At 31.1% G+C, this 23,119-nt stretch overlaps 1 protein-coding gene across 1 annotated transcript in view; it reads left to right on the top strand.

Moving 5' to 3' along the window:
- Positions 1–6,251: 6,251 nt before the first annotated feature.
- LOC123692649 (collagen alpha-5(IV) chain-like) overlaps positions 6,252–23,119 on the top strand; it is a 53,935-nt gene continuing 37,067 nt past the window's right edge. The window contains exons 1-8 of the mRNA XM_045637419.1: positions 6,252–6,416; positions 16,535–16,706; positions 17,735–17,951; positions 18,410–18,606; positions 18,997–19,119; positions 20,450–20,608; positions 21,108–21,266; positions 21,765–21,923. Of these exons, the coding sequence (XP_045493375.1) occupies positions 6,387–6,416; positions 16,535–16,706; positions 17,735–17,951; positions 18,410–18,606; positions 18,997–19,119; positions 20,450–20,608; positions 21,108–21,266; positions 21,765–21,923 (1,216 nt within the window). The 5' untranslated portion in view covers positions 6,252–6,386. The remainder of the gene's footprint in view (positions 6,417–16,534; positions 16,707–17,734; positions 17,952–18,409; positions 18,607–18,996; positions 19,120–20,449; positions 20,609–21,107; positions 21,267–21,764; positions 21,924–23,119) is intronic.

The raw sequence follows: 23,119 nt of genomic DNA, 5'->3' as shown, positions 1-23,119 counted from the left end.
AGCTTAACATCGGATTTTTTATAAACTTCTATTACGTACCAAGCTTACACAGCATATTAATAAGAAATAAATAAGATCATTTGGCAAAAGTAATTGTTAATTTATTCTTACGCAAAAGTTTATTGAACTCTTAACGTGTTTAACTCTAAGAAATTTAATAACTAAATATTTTTTTTACCTACTATTTACATCTAAGGATTGCAACTAGTTATCATAAAACATTTTTTCATTGTCTAAAAAGAGATATGCCTGTATAAAAACATTTTTATACTTTCATATTATAAGCATTAACTAGGCACTAGGTATCTAAGAAACTCCAGCAACTTGGAAACTTTTGCAAATAATATGAAAGCGCTTTCAAACCATTTTCTATGTTAATTCCTTAGATTACAAAATAAAGTACAGATGGAGCATGACAACCGCCCGTCGCTCTTGTCAAAGAAAATACGAAATCAAAAGCAAATACGTCGCTGCACCAGTGCTATAGCGCATATAGTGTCATGCAATACGTCAAAAAGGGTTTGCAATTTTAGTAAAAAAATGCCGTCTTGTGATAATAAAACGCTATAAAATTTGTTCCCGAAAACAAAAAAAAAAAGATAAAACATCGTTTCACAGGTTTTCTGTAGATTATTTGGCTGATTTATTTCTTTATTACGAATCATAATTTTACAGATATGAAGGAATACAAAACTTCAACGTATGTTGCCATTATTTTGAAAATAAATTTGCCATTTTTATTGGTAAAACGGTGAAGTGGTTAAAAGATCTCCAGGGTAATGCTGTTGGATTTTTCGATCGTGAATGTGATTATTTGTATAGTGCACTAAAGGTTCATGATCATTATTAGATTATTTTAATAAGCATAATACATTATTTTGTTACTTTTTTATAGAATGAAAATAAAATGTCCCGTATTCTCGACTAAAAACAACCGCTATTCGCTATTAATTATATTATTATTAATTATTTTTGAAAAATAAAAAATAATATAATTATTATAGTTAATATTGAAACTTTTTTTATGTAATCTATTTAATTAAAAACTGAATACAATTATTTTGTCCCTATCTTAAGTAGGCAGGTACTTTATGTAATAAAATAATTTTTACAATATTATAAAAAAAAATATCATTAACCCGAAATTATATTATATATTAAAATTAAAATTAAAACTTGACTGCTAATTTATGTATATAGCCTTCGTCACTACCGCCACTAACATAATAATTCAGATGATTGCAATGAAACCTCACAACTCAAAATCGGTCCAACGGTTTATACTGCAGGGCGTGTAAAAGAAATATTATACATACATGTACATAAACTCGAAAAACATAACCCTCTTTTTTCCGAAGTCGGGGAAAAATTTGGGAAATTTTTCAATATCTGGTAACATTACACGCACACAGAAGCACCATGTACGTACAGTGCAGCGGCGAAATGACAGCACACATAGCTTTATTGAAAATGACGATAAATCATTCGGTTTAGTTCGGCAACGCTCCATCTGTCTTTTATTTTGTAATCTAAGGTTAATTCATTCTGTTATACACAGTAAATAGAATTTTTAAGGCTTTTGTTGACACTTGAGAGCAAAATAACAGATACCTACTGTGCTCGAAAATGTTTTCCATTTCAATTTAAAAACACATCAATGTTTCCACTGTTTATATTAAAAATAGCTATTTTAATAATGGTGGTTAAAAAGTGAAATGGCTGAATAGTTTTATTTGTATTTCGCAAATTTAGCCTCACTATATCGCTAACGAGGTGAAGATAAATAACATATCGTGCAACTACATCGCAACTTCTGAAACTGCTAACACTTTAAAATTGAAAATGTCGTTATTCATTTATTCACGTTAATACTCAGAATTACAATACCTATATCTTTGAGCTAATCTTTACTTTCGACAAATTCCGTTATTGCGAAACGCTGTTTGTTTTTTAATGTTTCAAAACAATTATTGTCTGACTTTCTTTGTATTGAAAGTAAGTTTTTAGGTGACTAGTCCAGGTATACAAACGTAGTGTTGGATTTACAAAAAGGGTATATATATATAATTATATATCTTCTTATATATAAAAATGAATCGCAAAATGTGTTGGTAAGCGCATAACTCGAGAACAACTGAACCGATTTCGTTAATTCTTTTTTTATTACATTTCTTGAAGTACGAGGATGGTTCTAATGGAGAGAAAACGTAAAAATGTACCACGGGCGAAGCCGGGGCGGACCGCTAGTATGGAATAAAAATACGTCGACGCTGTTCAAGAGTTATCAAAGCGTTAAGCATTATTATCCTTCATAATGCATTTAACTAAATTATGGGCGATAAAAACTTGATGTCTGAATTTAATTACACGTATTCGGCGTTGTTATGACAATCACTTAACGGGATCAGCTTGATTGTCATGATTATTACTAAAGTAAACATACTTAACGTGTATGGATACCAATCAACATTCATGCATGACAGAATTCAACAACGCGAATGATTTATATAAACCCTGACGATCACAGCAATTAATAAATTGAAAATTATCAGTAAAATTATCAGTACATATTTACAGGCCCGTGAGCGAAGTAAAAAAAAATTGGTTGATGGTTCCACTTAACGGTAGATTAAAATGTATCGTATTATAATATATTACTACTTATTTATACTTAATGAGTTAATGCTTTCAAGACCTTGATAAGTAATGCATAAAATTATTGTATATTTTATTGAGATTTTGAAGAATTCTAAGGACTAGATGTTAACGTATTAAGAAACTGCCCTAAAATATGCCATAAAAGTTCCAGTTTTTAATTAACCTTTGTAAGAGTAGAACAAGCATTGTCTTTTTAAAATAGTTATTATCATCTTAAAGCATATATTTATACGAATTCATAAATGCATATGTATATTGTTGTAATAATGTAGATGGTTGTCCAGCAAATTAAGGTCGAATTAGGGTCAACGAACCATTTTTTTAACAAAAATACCATTTCATTATAAATCGAATCTGTAATTCCCGTCTCCCGTTGCATTCGAAGAATGAGCAAGAACACCTTCACAGCACTTTCAGATACCGCTATCTTTATCATGTAGGACCTCAAATAAACATAATTCTGACTTGCCTTAACTTACCAAACACGCACATTTTTATGGCCACAAGATATTGTGCGTGTTATCTTAATACTTAAATTTACATTATTTTTAATCAATATAAAATTTACAAAAACTTACACTTCTTCCTTTTTGGTAATAAACACGTATTTATTTAATCAAAGTTTAACCCTCGCAAACTTATTAACGTTGGTATTTACATCTAATAAATAATTTATGAGCCCACATTTCACTCAAAATATGTTTCCACTAAAATTTGACACTTTTCATTTATTCGTAACGACCTTTAAATCTTTTTGATTCATCGTTAATATACCACGAAAACGATTGTAAAAGAAATAATTATAACAAATATAAATCTTAATTTTAATAACAAATAAGAATAATATGTTATTACCTAAGTATATAGTTCTGCTAGTTTTTGAACATCTGGGTCATGTGACCAATCGCCGTTTTGAACATGTAGTAATTTATACTCCCCATGTCACCTCCGATATCCATTTGTATCGGTTCAATAAAACTATTTATTAAAATCCTGTTATCGCTACATTTGGGTACAAGACTACATTTCTAAATGAGGTTAACGCCCGCTATTCAAATATGTATACAAGGAGACATTAGTGACCACAGCTTAAGAAACACAATGTTAATTCATGGAAATTATCAAATTAATACAAAATGTCCCTAGTAAGTTAACTTCAAGATTAATAGGTAACTTCAAGATAGTTGGATGTTAATATCTGAAAATATTTGAATAAAATCAATATCACAGATTGAACTTATATGATGCCTTATCTGTATCTATTTCCTACTAGCTGATGCCCGCGACTTCGTCCTTGCAGTCATGAAGATATCAATGCAATGCTATATGAAAATTGTGGTTCACGCAACCTTCATTCATCCATTTTATTTGTTAAATATGAAATGTCTCTCCTTTCATTGTTTTGGTGTCCTTTAATCAGTCTATAGTTTTACAGAAATCAATGGTGAATTATGGATAAATAAATATGCATAATATAATATACAAATTCAAACTCAAAATCACAACATAATGTAGGTAGGAGAAAGAGGTACCTACCGCGGAGAAGAAAAAAACCTTAGGCATAAAATAAAATAATAACTTGATACAATTACTGATGCTTTCTTAAATGTAAATCAAAAAGCTGTAATTATTGAAAGTCATAAAATGTGATCCTCCCTGTTTTAAATATATAAAGTATCTCACTACTTATTTTCAGGAATAACAACAAGGATTTCATATAAACTTTTTTCCAGCTCAGTCAAAATTTCTTAGTTAAAGTGAATCCAATTCGAAAACTCTAAGATGAGCAAAAAGCTTTTCAGATAAGAAATAAAAATTGGAACTTTCATACTAATTCACGGTAGCCTATATATACCCGTAGTATCGCAAAATCCGTTCTAAACGGTCATTTACTAACCATTAACTTCCTTTATTTCATTGAAATTTTCAGAACTCTTAGACGCCCTTAATCCAACCCTATTTGTTTGTATATATATAAAATCATTGACCCTATAGCAGAACCCGTTCACTTTTGACATATGCCAACTAGTAACTATCAACTTTTAAGTTTGTAACACGAATATATGAAGAACTTTCACACCAACATGCAATGGTCCCTAGAGACAAAAATTCCCTTATTTATGGACCTCTAACTATTAGCTAGGTACGTACATGTCAATTTTCAAGCATGTAGCAAAACAAATGAAGTACTTTCACACTACGACAGCCCTTAGTGGATGTCTACTAACTTTAAACCACCACATTTATGATTTAACTGTGATAAAATTATGTTCGATGTTTTCGAGATTTTATGATGAGTGAGTGTGTGACCTTTCGCTTATATCTATCTTCTTAAATATATAATAAATAATAATATATAGAATGACATTTTATACTTTCAAGTCAATATGAAGGTAGAGGTTTAGGTAATATATTTTAAAAGAATAGAGATACCAGATCCTATAATATTTTTAAGGCACACAATAAATCGTAGAACCAACGACGAGATAAAAAACTAAAATACAATAATAATCTCAAGAAAGATACGAAGGTGGAATTATTACTCCTTACTTGAGATCTTCTAAAACAATTTAAGATTTAGTTTTAGAACCAAATCAGATATTATACTTGATTTAAAAATTAAAAAAACTTTGATCAATTAAAAAAACGAGTTCATTGGACATATAACACAATTTCATTATAATAAAAAGGCTAATTATAACTCTGATAAAGCCAAAAATAAACAACTTGAAACATATTATTACCACACGCATATTTACATTGACATCTTTAACGTATAATCATTTTATATTCGATAAATATCTCAGATATGTATAGCTTTTTATCAGTTATTTATGTAGGTGCAGTTCCGGTTTTCAGGGCAACATTCTTAAATCGGTCAGTGAAACTGAATAGCTCGTGTCCATTGCATTGTTTCAAAAATAAGGTTACAATACTAGTATAGTATTACAATTGCTTTTGAGGTATCATAAAGAAAGGCTCATGTAAGGATGCAAGTGCGTTGCAAATTGAAAGCTTTTACTGACTCTATTTGTAGAGCTCTGAAACGCAAGTGCATATACATCGATAGTCTTCCTCGTGTCACTATTAATTTTTATGTCCTTAACGGGATGCTTCTTCTTCCTTATGAAACTTTGTTGTGTAGCTGAAATAAAACGGCAAAAGTATGCTCAGAATTAAAAATATATTAACAACAAAAACCGCTACTTTCTCATAAATTACTGTGAAATTATTTCATGTAACATGGGATGTCTATCTAGTCTAAATGTCTATCTTGGAAAACACATATTGAAAATTTACTCTTAAAACTTGACCAATTAGCCTAAAAACTGAAAAACAAATCAAAAGATTGTTTGAATGTGTGATTTGTCGAACATGGCTAAAGGATATAGGATACAGCACGCACACATTGACGCCCAGCATGTGGCTGGCGACACACATGTAACAGAAGGCTTCGTCGCCAAAATACACCCACACATGGATAAGGACCTACAGCTATATGCCAAATACGTTGCGGTATTCGACGTTAACGTAAGAGGTAATATAAGAGTCGCATCTTCGAGTTTGTACAATTTAGTTTTAAAAGCCGGTCGCAGGTGAGCGGGGCATGTTAGCGAATTTTAGCACGACTTATCGCTTAGCCGGCTCTGTATAGAGCCTTTATCTAGTGTTCTCAAGACTGAAGACTGAATTTCGGGACAGTGCGTCCCGAAATCGTGTCCCGTGCCATGGCGCCGGGAATATTTATTTATATTTTGGTAAGTTTCTTCTACCTGTTCAATGTGTAAACAAATAGAATTGTAAGTTTTATGGAATTTAATATTAGTCAATTATTACTTTATAACTATCAATAAAATATTTATTTCATAAGAATTATTAAGATCAATTACAATACATAGTTGGATAAAATAAGAATTATATTGGTTTAAAATTTGTCCGTTTAGGAACGTTGGTTAAAATATTATAAAACATTTATTAAAATACAAACCAGTTTCGGTAAGAATATTATTTAAAAAATACTTTATTATATTAGAATACTCATAATCAGTTTAAGTGCATGTAAAAAGTTCGTTACCATTTAAAAAAATGTATCCTGGCATGAATTAAACATAAATCTACAAACAACATAAAATGCTAATCATATGTTCTCGAAAGTTTACAACATTTACATTTAGAAAAATATATATGTATATTTGGCGGATGTATTCAGAATATTTCTTTTACTATATCGACCTTGACCTTTACCTAACCTATAATAATAATGATTGAGTCATAACATATACTCGTCGTAAAGGTTGATGAGACGGTAGAAAGAACTTTTTTTATTTAAATGCATTTTTAATATAACCAGTATTTATAATGTTTATCTTCATACACATTTATTTTTATTCATAGCATATTATTTTATTCGAAACATATTGTCTAAACTACATTTCCCTGTCGAAAATTGTGAATAAAGAATGATTCTATGTAACCATAGAGACGAGGAGATATTTTCCTCAATATACTACTATATTGTATACATAACGCTTTTCCATTTTAACGAGGTTTATCCCCGTAAAAATTTATCTCAGAAATCCATGACAAAAATAGCCTAACTTGATGAAGAGAAGATTCAGGGATATAGAAATCTATATACCAATAAAAATAGATATAATTGATTGAATTAAATATATCCAATTTTTAATGTTTTTATGTATTTTATATTTAAAATTAGGTTTAAAAACCAAATGTATTAGGATCATGTTAAAATTATTATTTTTGTAGGTAACTGTTCTGTGTGCTCTCTAAATAGGTAAATAAAATCGAGGTCGTGGCAACCCTATGACTGCACTTGTGCTACTAGTACGTGCTATAAGCGTTATTACATATTATTGAGTATTTAGAGATCGCGATTTAAGTGACACATTTGGATATATACCGATATGATTAAAATAAAAATCCTTATAATTATTAGGTATATAAAAATGTGTCACATGAATGAATCTCTAAGTACTCAATTTATAATCAATTGCTGCACAAAATAGAAAATTCCAGCGTATCTTAATCTTGTTCAATAAAACTTTACACGTGTTAATCGTGAAATTTCAAGAATTCCTTTGAATTATAATTGTGGGCTTTATACATAGTTTAAATATTATATCATATTCATATATGTAATAAATGATATTTTGATGATTTGACTTGATATAATAAATATTTAACACGTAGATAGAATGAATGCATCTAATGTGAATGAATTTATCAAAATTTGGGAAATGTGACTTCAATTGTAATTTTTGTCTTTTTCTATAAATTCGACTATTGTAATGAATGCGACAAAAGTATCAAATAACATAGATTATGTTAATTTTTCCTTGAAACACTTCCATGTTGTTTTCGTTAAATTAATTTACCTATATAAAGTATAAATTAAACTTGAATTATGAATATCGAATGACGTAATAAAACATGTATATAAAATATATGAAAATAGGAATTTTATAAGCTTATCAGTAAACTTAGTAAGATATTTCGACTTAAATTATTACAATGAAAAAAAAAACAATGGAAGTACGGGCTCCGTTATCTTTGTTCTGTGTTAGGAAAACAGCAGTTCATAAAAGTGGGTAGCATTTTTGGCAAATATCCTCGTTTATTGCGTTCATATTTGCTTATCCTTCGGCCTAAATCTCTTCCAAGTTACAGATTACTGTACCCAGTACAAATTTACATTTTGCTTGTGAGTTGACTGACACAACACAACATAGACAGACTTATATTTGTTGTTGAAAAGATAAAAACTGATAATGAATTCTCGGCTCTTTAAAATAGATGTAGGTATTAACTAGTTTGTTGTGTATTGTGTGGTTTACATAATACGTATATATTGTACGATAACATTGTGGGCTGACACAACGCCGGTAATGTTTAATGTTCCGTTAACGAATCAATGAAAAATGTGTACGTAAGCATGACACATTCTGACCAATATTTTGCGTTGATTTCGTCCTACTGACATGTATTTTCTAATAAGTAAATTAATAATAATTAATTTTCTAATAATTTTTTGCCTTTGTTTTACATAATATTTATTGAAATAAATTTTCCCTAGGAAATTTTACTAAGACTCGTCGTATTGGTTCTTCAATAGAGATCAAATTTAAAATATACTATGTATAAAGTATACTACTGGTGACTTTTAAACACAGCTTTTAAACATGTTTACTATGACACTTGACGCATTATAATAACCTTTAACAAAAAACAAAATACAGGATATATCATTATATCATTCATCAAACATCTATCAAGGTATTAGATATAAGCTTCTTGATCAAGGTCTATGAGCAAAATTTTTATTCATGCTATTATCGGTTCATAGTTCAACAAATATAAAAAAAAATAAAAAAAATAAAAAATAAATAAATACTAATATAAATATTAGTTCATATGTATAGAAGACCCGCCGCTTGCCTCGGCTTCGCCCAAGTCGATCCAAGATAAAAAATAGACTATGACACTCCTGAATAGTGCAGCTATATTTGTGAAAGAATTTTCATTAATTCAGAAGATTACAAACCTACAAACATGTAAAGTTCATAGACTATTAGGATCAATAGATAGGAACATCAAATGTTTAATATGTTTACATAGGCACATGTCTTAATTATATTATCAAACTAGCTGTTGCCCGCAGCTTCGCCTGCTTGGAAAAGATAATTTATCTCCTTGGGGTAGAATTGGTCAAAATCCTTTCTTAGGGGACGCCTCCGTCCTAACATCTACCTGCAGATCCGTCCAGTGGTTTGGGCTGGGCGTTGATACATCACTATATCAGTCACCTTTGAGTTTTATATATAATGTATAGATGATTCAAATACCTTAGATAAATTAACGATGCATATAATGCCTTACAAATGTAACAACGATTTATTAAAATACGTTCAAATAGTAGAAAAAGTAATCAAGCCCTTGAATGTCCGAGTTATTACGTAATAAAATGTTGGAGACAACCAAGCCCGGTAAGCATTTTGTAACCCACAATAAATCGTACGACATCCATGTTGCAAAGAAAATGAACATAACAGGATATTGACATCGACTTACAAGTTGATCCTCTTAATGGGCGTGCCAGTCAACTTCAGCCTTTATCTTGAGCCCATTGAACTGTCAATCAATTCCTCAAAAACCATTCAAAAACGCAGATTCGCGGCGCAACAAAGAACGCAGTCATATCTGAACTAGCTGCGCTTGTTATAAGTGTAGCTTAAAGTTTTTAGTACAAGCTTTTGTTTTACAAGCAATGTTTAACTGAAATTCAGTTCAAACTATAAAAATGAATTTAGAAATCCAAGCTATACAACTTTTTTTTTCTAATTTGTATATTTCCGTAGGCAAACATAACTTTTTGTCTCATGATCAGGATGGTTAAAGAAAAATAATTTCACTTGTTTATTATGTATTTAGTGAATTTGAAATTTAAAATCTCTTCCAAATATCAAACGTTCATTGATACCTACCTATTTGAAGAGATAATTAATTTACATAAATATTCCAAGTCGCATATAAAAACCTGCACAAAAGTTACCTGGCCGCATTTTCTATAAAACTTAAAGGAATGGGTCTACGATAAATCACGTTATCAATGGATATTTCAGTTGGCAATAACGTGTATGATACTATTCCAAAAACGCGTTAAGAATAAATTACAATATTTTGTGAATCATCGCTATTTTTATTCACTTGAAATAAACCCGGCTAGAGGAGTGTGTGAGATATAACCGAACATTCGTATGAGTTCAGAATAGTTTAAAGGTTGAGGATATATGTGCCGGTTCACCTCAGACCATGACGTAATGTAGATACTTAATGCAAATGCATCCTTTCGAATTAGCATTTATCTTTTATTTAGTCTTATTAACCAATACAAATACTTTAAATTAGTCATACGCAAAATTGGGAAAAGACAATTGATTAAATTTTCCAAAGCGAAATGTATGTAATTAACTTAAGTATTGCAGATAGCTCTGTTCTTGTTCTCACGCAAGTCTGACACGCAATATCGCCCGCAGCTTGTTTTCTTTTCCCGAACAAAGATTGAGAAATTAACCAACAAATGGATTTTTGAGTCACCTTTTTTTGAAATATAATAACGGACTAATCTATCAGTGCATTGATGTCTACCACTTCCCTTTTGAATTAAAAATAGGTATCAATAAGAAGTTGATACGGTTTTAGTTAGCTTGTAAAAAGCTTATAAGGAATATTATCTACTATCATAATTTTCTTACAATAGCCGTCGAAATAATAATAACAACATCATGTCGGTTATGACAACAATCAACGCCCATTTTACACAAATATATTGTTAATAATGAAAAGAAGAATAATTGAATTGTTAAAATTTTCATTGTAAGTAGTTTTTGTTTCGCTTTGACAACATCATTAAAATATATTCGTCGACAGCTCAACCTCTTTGTATCAATCATGAATTGTCAATTAAGAGAATTATTTAAGTATGAAATCATAATGCACTTTGCAGTTTTCAAAATTGATTACGGAAAAAGTTTATGTTCATCGCCATATTAAATATTTTCTCTTTGCCATTTTTAATTAATCGATATTATGTATCGGCCGCTTTTGAAGTTATATCATCTCTTGGAAGTTAAATATAATTATTACATAACACGAAATCCATTATAAATAAAATATACTGTCAATTTAACCTTAAAACTAGTTGATGTCACAATTTTATTCCCAGCAAACAGCGACGTCTTTAAAACTCTTTGTAGTCAAGTTGCATATTTAAGATAAATAAAACCTTGCATAACGCACGTTGAGGTGTCAAGCAAATTAGATAGGTACCTCTATAATACGACTTCAAATGATAATATTTAATTTGTATAAATCAGAAAGGTTAAACTTTTTATTTAGATGTGTACAAAAAATCGCGCTTCGTTACAATTAAACTATGGTAGGATTTCAAGTCGCATTATTAGTTACTTAGTCGCAAATTACACAATAACACAACCAAACAATGTAACCTTCACATTCAATCTAATACCAATCAGTGTGTTAAAGAGTGATGTTATTAACATTTAAAGCTGTGTATTGTGTTGGTATTAGGAACAGTCCAAACAATAACTAATAATAATCGAATAGATAAACATTGCATAACGAAAATTTCGAGACAGGTGGCGTAATGCACGTCCTTACTTTATTGACATCACCGGCCTTACAACAATTGATTTGTATCTCAGGTGCAAAGGCTATCATACTTTCGCGAGAGAAAGAAAGAGATAATATTATAATATACTAGTACTCAAAAGTGATTGTCATTAAAGGATTTTTTTCTGATAAATTACATTTTTGATAACTAGATTTTGGGTAATTTTATTGGTTTAAATATTCTTGAACTACAATAATATATAATAAGAATAGTATACTGCGTGTGAGGCTTAGGTACACTGAGAGTATACAATTAAATATATCAATACCTAAGCAAATCAATTCTATTCACAATTATTATTCCTTAAGGAGTAGCGGATATGAATGACCTTCACCTGTTTATAAAACCACTTAACGTAAATTGCCAGCCAAACATACGAATGTGTGACATAAGCCTCTGGCGTCACATCGTGCCTTGACATAAACATTAATTCACAGATGAATAGCCTTTCTTCAATATAATATGAGAATTCCACAACAAGACGCTTGTTAACATCTGACAAGAACAAAATCATTACGAGTAACGAACTGAAAAAGATATCAAAAAATCATTGTTTCATGAGTTATAATATTAATATTTAAATTATACATCGTCGATATTTTTTTTATATATTATACTAGCTGCTCCGCGCGGATTCACCCGCGTGACTCCGCTCCTGTTGGTCTTAGCATAATGATAGGTATATAGCCTATAGCCTGCCTAAATGAGCTATCTAACACCGAAAGGATTTTTCAAATCGGACCAGTAGTTCCTGAGATTAGCGCGTTCAAACAAACAGACAAACAAACTCTTCAGCTTTATAATATTAGTAATAGATTGAAATTTGACCATGCGATCGGACAACGCATATCTTGGAAGGCAGCGTAATATAAAATGTAAATTCTGTATAGCTGTCAAGAAAACCTACAAAATTGAAGGTTGAATGATGTTTATAACTGATTATTGAATAGGTAAGTTATTGTAATGTTGTATCATAATACATATTTACACTTTCCTTCCGATTTATTTGGATGTTTGTATTATGGACAAGTTTCTAAAAAAAGTTTTGTATTCTATATCTGTTCCGATAAGAAACAGTGCATTATCTGAACGAAATCATTTTGGATTGCGGCCAAAAGATCATGTAACAGAGGTATTACTTTATACATATATGTATACCCAAATATGTAATCTATCCAGATTTCAACACATCTATAAATTTATAGACACACCCAGAAAACAAACAATGACAATAATGGTGTTGATGTAATGCTTTACATTTAAATAAATTAATGTATAATTTGTATTGCCAATAAGGCAATACAAATTATACATTAATTTATTTATATTATATTTAATTAATATATTTAAAAATATTTATATTAATTATATTAATTATATTATTAATATTTGTATTAATTATAATAATTATTATATTAATTATATTATTAATATTTGTATTAATTTGTATTGCCAATAAGGCAATACAAATTATACATTAATTTATTTATATTATATTTAATTAATATATTTAAAAATATTAATTAAAGCATTGAGGATTGCCTTAAATATAAAGCTTATAAGTTACATTTTAAGTTATGTTTGTTCACATAAATCAAGCCAGTCTTAAATAATCAAACATTCCACGGACAATAAAGTAAACTAGTTTGTCAATACGGTTTTACCTAGGTAGGTACATTTAACATTATTGTTATATAAACAAGTTAGTCGAGAGTGAAGATCCGCTTAGAAACATGTATATCATCTAACTACATAATTCTCGTATGAGTAAGTGAATATTAATAAAAATGTGGAAATATGCGACATGCTGATGCGCCTCACCGACGCGACGACACCTTATAATATTCTCTGCAGTGTGTCAATCTGCATATTATTCAAATCTTGGAAACCCCATGCCACGAAGGTAGCTTATATTAAACAATTATAAATCATCATATTTTTATACAAGTAGCCAGTTACATACTGCTTACATACAGCTTAGTTCATTCTGAACGTCATCGTATAACTATCGTTCAACACAGGAACAAAGTGAAATTAAAACAACCCTATTTGTAGGTACTATGACACTTTTGTTTTCGTGCCTATAGAACTCGACATGAAATTTCGCCACATTTTATCATTCATGCCGCAAGTGGTTTATATTTTATCGATGTCCACCATGTCCTCGACCGTAACCCTGCCTTAACCAACTTGTGTTTCAACATCACGTACACGAGACAAGAATCAAGAAAAATAGTTTTGATCCGCAAAGCAAACGTGTGAGCATTCGGAAAGAACCGTTGTCATTTTAAGCTATAAAAATTTTGCTCAGCAATCCTATTGGCATAGAAACCTAAACCCAATAAAGTCTTTATCCTTTAAAAAAGATTTACACATAATACGTGACTATGAATTAGTAACCTAAAAATACTCAATTATCAACATAGCAAAATATTATGTTACAAATGTGGCTCTTACATAATTGATTTCTATTGAACTTTCTAGAATAAGTATTGTCCCTGGATAATGCAAATCCAATTACTAAGATAGAGAAGCGCACGGCTAACAAGATAAAGCACTTTTCCATGTAGGTTACCATTTCAAATTCCTAATCAAGCGAACACATGATCAATCGGAGTTTCCACTCTCATTTATGCGACTTGCTCTTCAGAAAATTTTCCTGACTTTTGCCTTACACAGAGGACTTGATTATGATTTCATTTGTTCTACTTATTAAATAAAATTTGATTGTACTATTTTATACTTCGCTGAGAATATGTTTACACGAAAATCGTATAACTAAATAATAGTCGAAGATGAAATTAATGTATCAAAATGTAGTAATTTATTAAATGAATTAACGAAACTGTAGTTGATTTACTAATCAAAGTAAAGTGTCTTATTTGACGTCTTTTATTTCAGTAATGAATAAATTCATCATGGGTTTATCTCACATCACCATCATGCTTCGGTCGTTTTAGATACATTTACACATTTGAACTTTACAAACTCAATTGACAAACTGCCTCCTTGGCAGTTTAGCAATAGATTACCTACAGCTGATGTTCTTGGGGATAACTATCGGAGTGCTCACGACAACGGCCTGATAACAACGTATTTAATACTTATGCAATACTATCGCAGTACTATGACCATCAATGTTAATATAGAACCGTGTTCCATACTTTTATTTTGGCAAAAAAAAACAAATAACCAAAAGCTAATCTGTCGAATATTATACAAAATAATTAAATCTCGATGTCTATAATATTTTGTTACAGCAATGGATGTATACTGCTTTCAGCCTAGCCTAATAAAATGGTTTAAATAAAACGTTATTTTCCCCCAAATTTGAACAAAGTAATTCTTATTGTTTTTATTAATTGGGTGCCTTGGGAGATGAATCTTCTAAAAACCTTTTTATATTCAATTACTTCATTAGAAATAAATTAAACGCAAATGTCTAGCTTCTGTAGGTACCATATTACGTTAATCCTCCAGTCAGCTTATTTAGATAATAGTAAATATATTTTAAGAATATCTATTACATTTAGATTCTTACATTCTTATTAACATACTTATTGTTTCTATCATAGTCTAAAGTTTACTGCTGCTAAGAATTTTATAAGTATATGCGTACAAACAATAATACAAGACTACAAAACATTCAAGCTTCTGTTTGTTTTATGAGTTAAATAATAAGAATCATCCTTTATACAAATATTATATAATACATATTTATTATTAAAAAAAATCCAACGACGTGTAATGTGTGCCAATTGATGTTTAAGGTATATTTGTATTCAGATAAAGATTTTATTAAGTAATCAAATTTTACATGAGGCTCCTTAGTCCTTCATGCTTAATTATGACCTTGATAATAATAAAATAATATCATAATATTGATAAAAATCCCTTTATATAATATTATCTAATAATAAGAAATAGGTTGGTAGACATAATAAAAGATACCTATAATTTATTTACTTAACACATTTTACTATGTAGGTATATCATATAAATTGCAATATGTATTAACTATATAATTATATTTCATATATTCTACAATATTATATATTTAAGATATGTAGAGATATTTTATTACGAAAAAAATGTAAAATGTCATCAGCCAGCTGCACTTAGACAATTCTAAACAAACAAATTAGGCAAAAGATTGCAGCAATCTTGCAGCAATAATATTTGCTAAAGAATATAATACTGGCGCAAACGAAACGTGAAATAATCATCATCCTTCTAGTTAATGGAATTTAGAACTTGTGAATAAAATTTTATATACATTATTTTCATTTGTTGAAACAGTAAAATGGTCTTATTTCGTGAACTTTATTTATAAGCATACTAGCTTTCCGCCCGCGGCTTCGCCCGCGCGTCAAAGAACCCGTTCCTGTGGGATTTCCGGGATAAAACCTATCATATGTCCTTTCTCAGGTATCAAAATATCTCCATATCAAATTTCATGAAAATTGGTTCAGTAGTTTAGGCGTGATTGAGTAACAGACAGACAGACAGAGTTACTTTCGCATTTATAATATTAGTATGGATTTAAATCATATTTTTCCAAATGTAAAATGAAAAGAAATAAACATGTAGGTGTTTGTTATAATTATTTTGGTAAATATTTGTGATTAACGTATACGTTAAATTATTCCTATTTTTTTGTTTCAGGCATCGCTTGTGTTAACGCAAGCCCGCGAAAATGTACCAAAGAATAACGCAAAAGAAATAATAAATACTCAAGTACGGGAAGCTCGACAACAAAATCAGAACAACAACGAAGTTGTCGTCGCAATCGAAGATGACGAAAAGAAACAGTATTACGAAACTAATTACGATACTAGTAAGTTTTAATATTTATCAAACTTCAGTTTAAATTACACTTATTATTTTCATAAATAGAGAGCAAAGCATAAACAACCTTTGAGAAGCTTTTTTAACATTTATTAAGATTATTTTATTTTATTATGAAATATTCTATTTCATTTTATTGTCAACTAGCGGTCCGCCTCGGCTTCGCCCGTGGTACATGTTTACGTTTTCTCAATATTTCACACATGAGAGATAAAAATGAAGTAATTATCATTTTTAGAAAAAAAATCAACCTTTAATTAATAATTTCAAACTAGACAAAATTTTCTTGAGAATCTTGAGAATCTCGTCCTTTTTTGAAGTCGGTTGAAAATATTGAATTTTGCAATTAAAAACATTAATAACAGTGGGCGTTGGTCAACCGGCCGTTACAAACATCGGCACTAAAATAGGAAACTAACAACTACCTACATATTACCTAATCTTCACCTTCACCTTCGACGGCATGCTTCCTAATTAAAAAGTCTTTGATCTATGCAAAATTCTCATGTTTCGCTATTCCACACATAAATTTAGGTACTCATATTTTTTGTTAAGTTTATTCTTGAATTTGATTTTTTTTTGTTTTATGGCATTGAAATGCTTTTAAATATAAATTCATAAGGAATAGAATAATATCGATCACGTGATCAAAAAATATTAAATTCAACGAAAAAAGTCGTGCTCCTTCGTTACAATATTGTAATCATTGAAATGATGATTCGTATTGGTTGATATAGTTTTTATTACCTCAATAGATGACGTGTGGTGTGTCGCTGATACATAATACCGAAAGAATGAAATAAATTCGATTGCTCTGGCGGGATTGGTCGAGTTGGTCACTGGTCAGGCATCCGCTCTGGATTGGCGTGAAAAGATGCATGTTCGAATCCCGCCTCGTGATCGAATTTTCTTAGATCTAAGTTTATTGTTGATTTTAAATTAGATATTATAATTAATCAAAAATTTAAAGTGCAAATAAACAATATATACTAAGTTGTTTCCTTATTTGACTTACAGGTGCATATGGATTTGGTTACGATGTCGGCCCTAATGGGCAGTTCCATCATGAGACTAGAGGTCCTGACGGTGTAACCTATGGTTGCTACGGATACGTCGATCCCAATGGCTACCTCCGTGTCACACACTACGTAGCTGACAGTCACGGTTACAGAGTAATCGAACCAGAGAAGCCCGTGGAAGTATTCCCCGACAATAACCACGTGTATGATGAAAAGTGAGATATTCAGAACAACTAACTATAAATACAGTAAAAGCTCTTTATTCGCGGGTAATAGGTTCCGTTAATGTGCCGCGAATAGAGAAACCGTGAATGGTAATTTGTATGGGGTTATAGGGGATACGCTCCTAGGTGACGAAAAAAAAAGCAAATACATAAAGAAATCAGTTTAATTGAAGTTTTTGTATTATCTTCAGGTTTAGGCAATGGCTTGGCATTTTTTACTCATTTTTTTTTGTCGACATTATAAATTCGTAGTTGTAGTTGAATGATGGTGATGAATAATGAATTTTAGGCCGCGAATATAGGAATTAAGTAGGTCGCATTTTTTCCATCCGCGAATAGTGAAACCGCGATTGAAGGAAGTGCGAATAAGGAGCTTTTGCATGTATACGATATCGCCAATAGTTGACTTTTCAACGTCAAGAAATATAAAATAATATTTAATTTCACAGTGCGGATAACGCTGCATTGATACCTGGCCAAATAGTTCCATGGAATAAGTTATACCTACCCGAAGGGTGTGGAAAGACCCCAGGTGGTGTACCTCCGAAGCCAATTCCGAAACCTACGCGACCTCCGCCGGCACCCAAACCCCCGACCGATAGCACTGGCCAAACTAGCAACCCTCCAGGCGTAATCTACCCAGGCGGTATGTTCTTATTTTAAATATTATCAATTAAAACCCGTAATATCTTATGTAATGTTTGGCATGCGGGCATTAAAAAAAAAAGATTGAACAACATATATTACAATATATTCTATACATAATATATACATATATACTATATTATGCTACATCATACATGCATCGTAATTATCGTAATATATTTATTTTTGTATCTGTTGAAATTTTGTAAAATTTTACTCGCATAGTCTAATATGAATTGAAACCAAAAGATTCTTATCAATCTATCTTACATAAGCTTTTGCTGCCTTGTACCCATAGATAGTCCTAACATGCTTCCTTTATACGATATAAATCCAATTAATTTGAAATAAATAAAATAATTTCAAATAAATATATATTCTTTCGGTTCAGGGTATTATCCAGGCACACCTGGAACCCCTGGAACCCCAGGCACCCCTGGAACCTCTGGAAGCCCTGGCACCGCGGGAACCCCGGGATCGCCAGGAAGTCCCGGCGGATACAAACCCGGTTCAGGTAAAACAAAAAATAAATATGTATATGTAATCGGAAATGTATGAAATCAAGGAATTGTACCTATACAAATCCTAGGAAATGTGTACAATTCCGATACCATTTAGGAAAGGTATAGAATATTATTTAATAAACTATTTAATGCATAGATATCATAATCAGTCCCCTCGTCCCGCTGTCCCCGTGTACATGTCGCAGTCGGATTGTATAATCAGCCGTATTACAAACGGCCGGCATTTTATAATATGCCGAAATTCGTCTTTTTCCGAAATTCTAAAAAAAGACGGTCGCGAGCCGACGGAGCCCCACTTCGTGGGGCTCCTATTTCTGTGTAGTTTTAAAAAACACGAACCTAATCTAACCCTTATCCAAACCAAAAATTTCTGATTACGAATTTTCGGCATATTACAAAATGCCGGCCGTTATATTTATTTTTGTATGAAATAAAATATAAAAAATTATCAAAAGTCGTAGAACAAATGTTGTTACTTATGATGTTAGCTATCTTGTCCTGCGAGGTTGCTGGTGTTTTACAAGTAACCCTGTATATTATATAAAGAAAAGATTTTTAACGATGCTCGTGACGCTCGTGACGTTACCACGTTGTCAAGCACTTGCCTGACCAAGCCTGACAAACTGTTTTCTTTTTTATTATAAATAAAATAAAAATAATATAATATATAATAAATAACATAAAATAGCAGATGAAAGTTTATACCATGAAAATTAATCTTTTCCACGCAGGCAAAGCTGCGGGCAACAGTGTTAATATAAAATGGAAGGTTTGATTATTATCGCGCGCGCGATTTGATATTTTTATTTTCGCATTTCTTATACATTATTTTGTAATTGAGATTCGAACTCTATTGTATCGAGGTACAATATTTTACTAAATAAGAAATAAATTGACATGCATGACTCAATCGGTAAATCCCCTATTTTTCCGCAGGGACGAGAAATATAATAATTAATTTTATTCATTACACGCTTTATATTAGCTTCACCTGTATGTTTGTAACCGACTTCTTTGGGCGCGATTTTGACCCACTTTAAACGGCCAGATTTCGTTCAAACTTTGTAGATTTATTGAGGACCGATGACAATACACTAATTTGATAAAATTTTCTATTTTTTAGTTCGGTTTTCTATAAAAAGCGTGTTTTTTAGTTTTTTAAACTATTATTATTTTTGGATTAAAAATACTTTATTGCACTCACAGAAGACAGAGAAATACAGAAAGTACATAAAATAAAATTTACATATAACACATAATTATTGTCAATTATGCTTACCATTAACCATAGATGACAATTAAACAAAATATATTACACAGGACAACCAGGAGGAACCGGAACATCAGGTTGGCCAGGAAGTCCTGGAAGTCCTGGTGGACCAGGTGGGCCAGGCGGACCCGGTGGTCCTGGCGGCCCCAGTGGACCAGGAGGCCCGAATGGACCAAATGGACCTAATGGCAACTACCCAGGCAGTCATGGTTAGTAGTTCTTTTATTACATGATAAATTACATGCAGTACAGACTCATACCTGTCAGACTGTCTCTTAATTGAAAAAAAAAAACAAATAAATATTGTTTTATACTTCTCCGAATATTTTTATAACTGTGATTTCAAACTTCTTTGCTATCAACATACAATATATTATACTAAATAATAAATAAATTGACATGCAGACTCAAACGTCCGTAAAAACGAGAAAATTAAATGTTAATTAATTCCATTCATTTGTTGATTAAAATACTTAATTGCACTCACAGAAGACAGAGAAATACAGAAAGTACATAAAATAAAATAAAAAACTTGTCCAAATGGCGGTCTCATCGCTGGGTTGCGATCTCTTCCAGACCACTATACTTAGTATGTATTTCATTAGGAGAGACAATTAACGGAAACAAGATTTACATATAACACATAATTATTGTCAATTATACTAACCATTAACCATAGATGACGATTAAACAAAATATATTACCCAGGACAACCAGGAGGAACCGGAACTTCAGGTTGGCCAGGAAGTCCTGGAAGTCCTGGTGGACCAGGTGGGCCAGGCGGACCCGGTGGTCCTGGCGGCCCCAGTGGACCAGGAGGCCCTAATGGACCAAATGGACCTAATGGCAACTACCCAGGCAGTCACGGTTAGTAGTTCTTTTATAACATGATAAATTACATTCAGTACAGACTCATACTTGTCAGACTGTCTCCTAATTGAAAAAAAAAACAAATAAATATTGTTTTATACTTCTCCGAATATTTTTAAAACTGTGATTTCAAACTTCTTTGCTATCAACATACAATATATTTTACTAAATAATAAATAAATTGACATGCAGACTCAAACGTCCGTAAATACGAGAAAATTAAATGTTAATTAATTCCATTCATTTGTTGATTAAAATACTTAATTGCACTCACAGAAGACAGAGAAATACAGAAAGTACATAAAATAAAATAAAAAACTTGTCCAAATGGCGGTCTCATCGCTGGGTTGCGATCTCTTCCAGACCACTATACTTAGTATGTATTTCATTAGGAGAGACAATTAACGGAAACAAGATTTACATATAACACATAATTATTGTCAATTATACTAACCATTAACCATAGATGACGATTAAACAAAATATATTACCCAGGACAACCAGGAGGAACCGGAACTTCAGGTTGGCCAGGAAGTCCTGGAAGTCCTGGTGGACCAGGTGGGCCAGGCGGACCCGGTGGTCCTGGCGGCCCCAGTGGACCAGGAGGCCCGAATGGACCAAATGGACCTAATAGCAACTACCCAGGCAGTCACGGTTAGTACTTTTATAACATGATAAATTACATTCAGTACAGACTCATACTTGTCAGACTATCTTTTGATTAAAAAAAAAAGGTCTCTTTTAAACTTTTCCAAATATTTTTGTAACTGCGATTCTAAACTCTATTGATATCAACATACAATATTTAACTAAATAATTCATAAATTGACATGCTAAGATTCAAACTGTGAATCCCCTATTTTTCCGTTTATACAAGAAAAATAAATGTTAGTTAATTTCATTCATTTGTTGATTAAGAATACTTTATTGCACTCACAGAAGACAGAGAAAAGAGAAATAACATAAAATATAAAAAAGTGTTGTGTGGTTTTATGAAACCACGGCAAAAGTGAAACTTTTTTTCACACTATAAGTAGACATTTAACTAAAAATTATCGTATTTGTACGATAATTATCGTACGTATCGTGCGTCACGCGACATGCGCTACACAGACCAAAAAGTTTGAGACGACGTAATAAAAGTTTCACTTTTATAAAAACAAAATTGTGGTCTCATCGCTATGTTGCGATCTCTTCCAGACTACTATAATATACTGTGATAATATATATTTCATTAGGAGAGACACTTTAAGTAAACAAAATTTACATATAACACATAATTATTGTCAACTTGCGGTCCACCCCGGCTTCGTCCGTGGTACCTACATCACACCCCGGACACTCCATACAAAATTATAGTTTTGACAGTCACACTGTAGAGACTGCAAATGTGTGTGTAAACTCTTTATGGTTGGCACATTTGTGACTAGCGTAAAAAAAAATTCGCGTTTTTCTGATGAAATACATCCGTAAACAGCACAATATCTAACCATTTTCTACGAAAAACGATAATCACAAATCCAAAATAGTAAAGTAAAAGTAAAGTAAAAAATATTTATTCAAAAATCAAGCATACAATCTCGTTGAACTTATTACAATAAGGCTGTTTTTAAACAGTAAATATGTAGTATACTCTATACATCATTTGAACTAAGATGCCCACACTAGACTCGTGGCCTGTATTGTGAGCATCAATACAAAATATAAAGAAACAAACAAAACTAGACATGGATGTAAATGAAATGTCGATTTATTAATGTTTTAGGAATAAATTGCAATTCATATATTATTCTTTATGCTTTATTTTATTAGATAAATCTAAAATGAACAAAAAATAAATAAATATCAAA

The sequence above is a fragment of the Colias croceus genome, chromosome 6 (genome assembly GCF_905220415.1).
Source record: "Colias croceus chromosome 6, ilColCroc2.1".
In the NCBI taxonomy this organism is placed as follows: Eukaryota; Metazoa; Arthropoda; class Insecta; order Lepidoptera; family Pieridae; genus Colias; species Colias croceus.
Note: the sequence above shows the minus strand (reverse complement) of the source record. Positions and strands in the feature narration are given on the sequence as shown.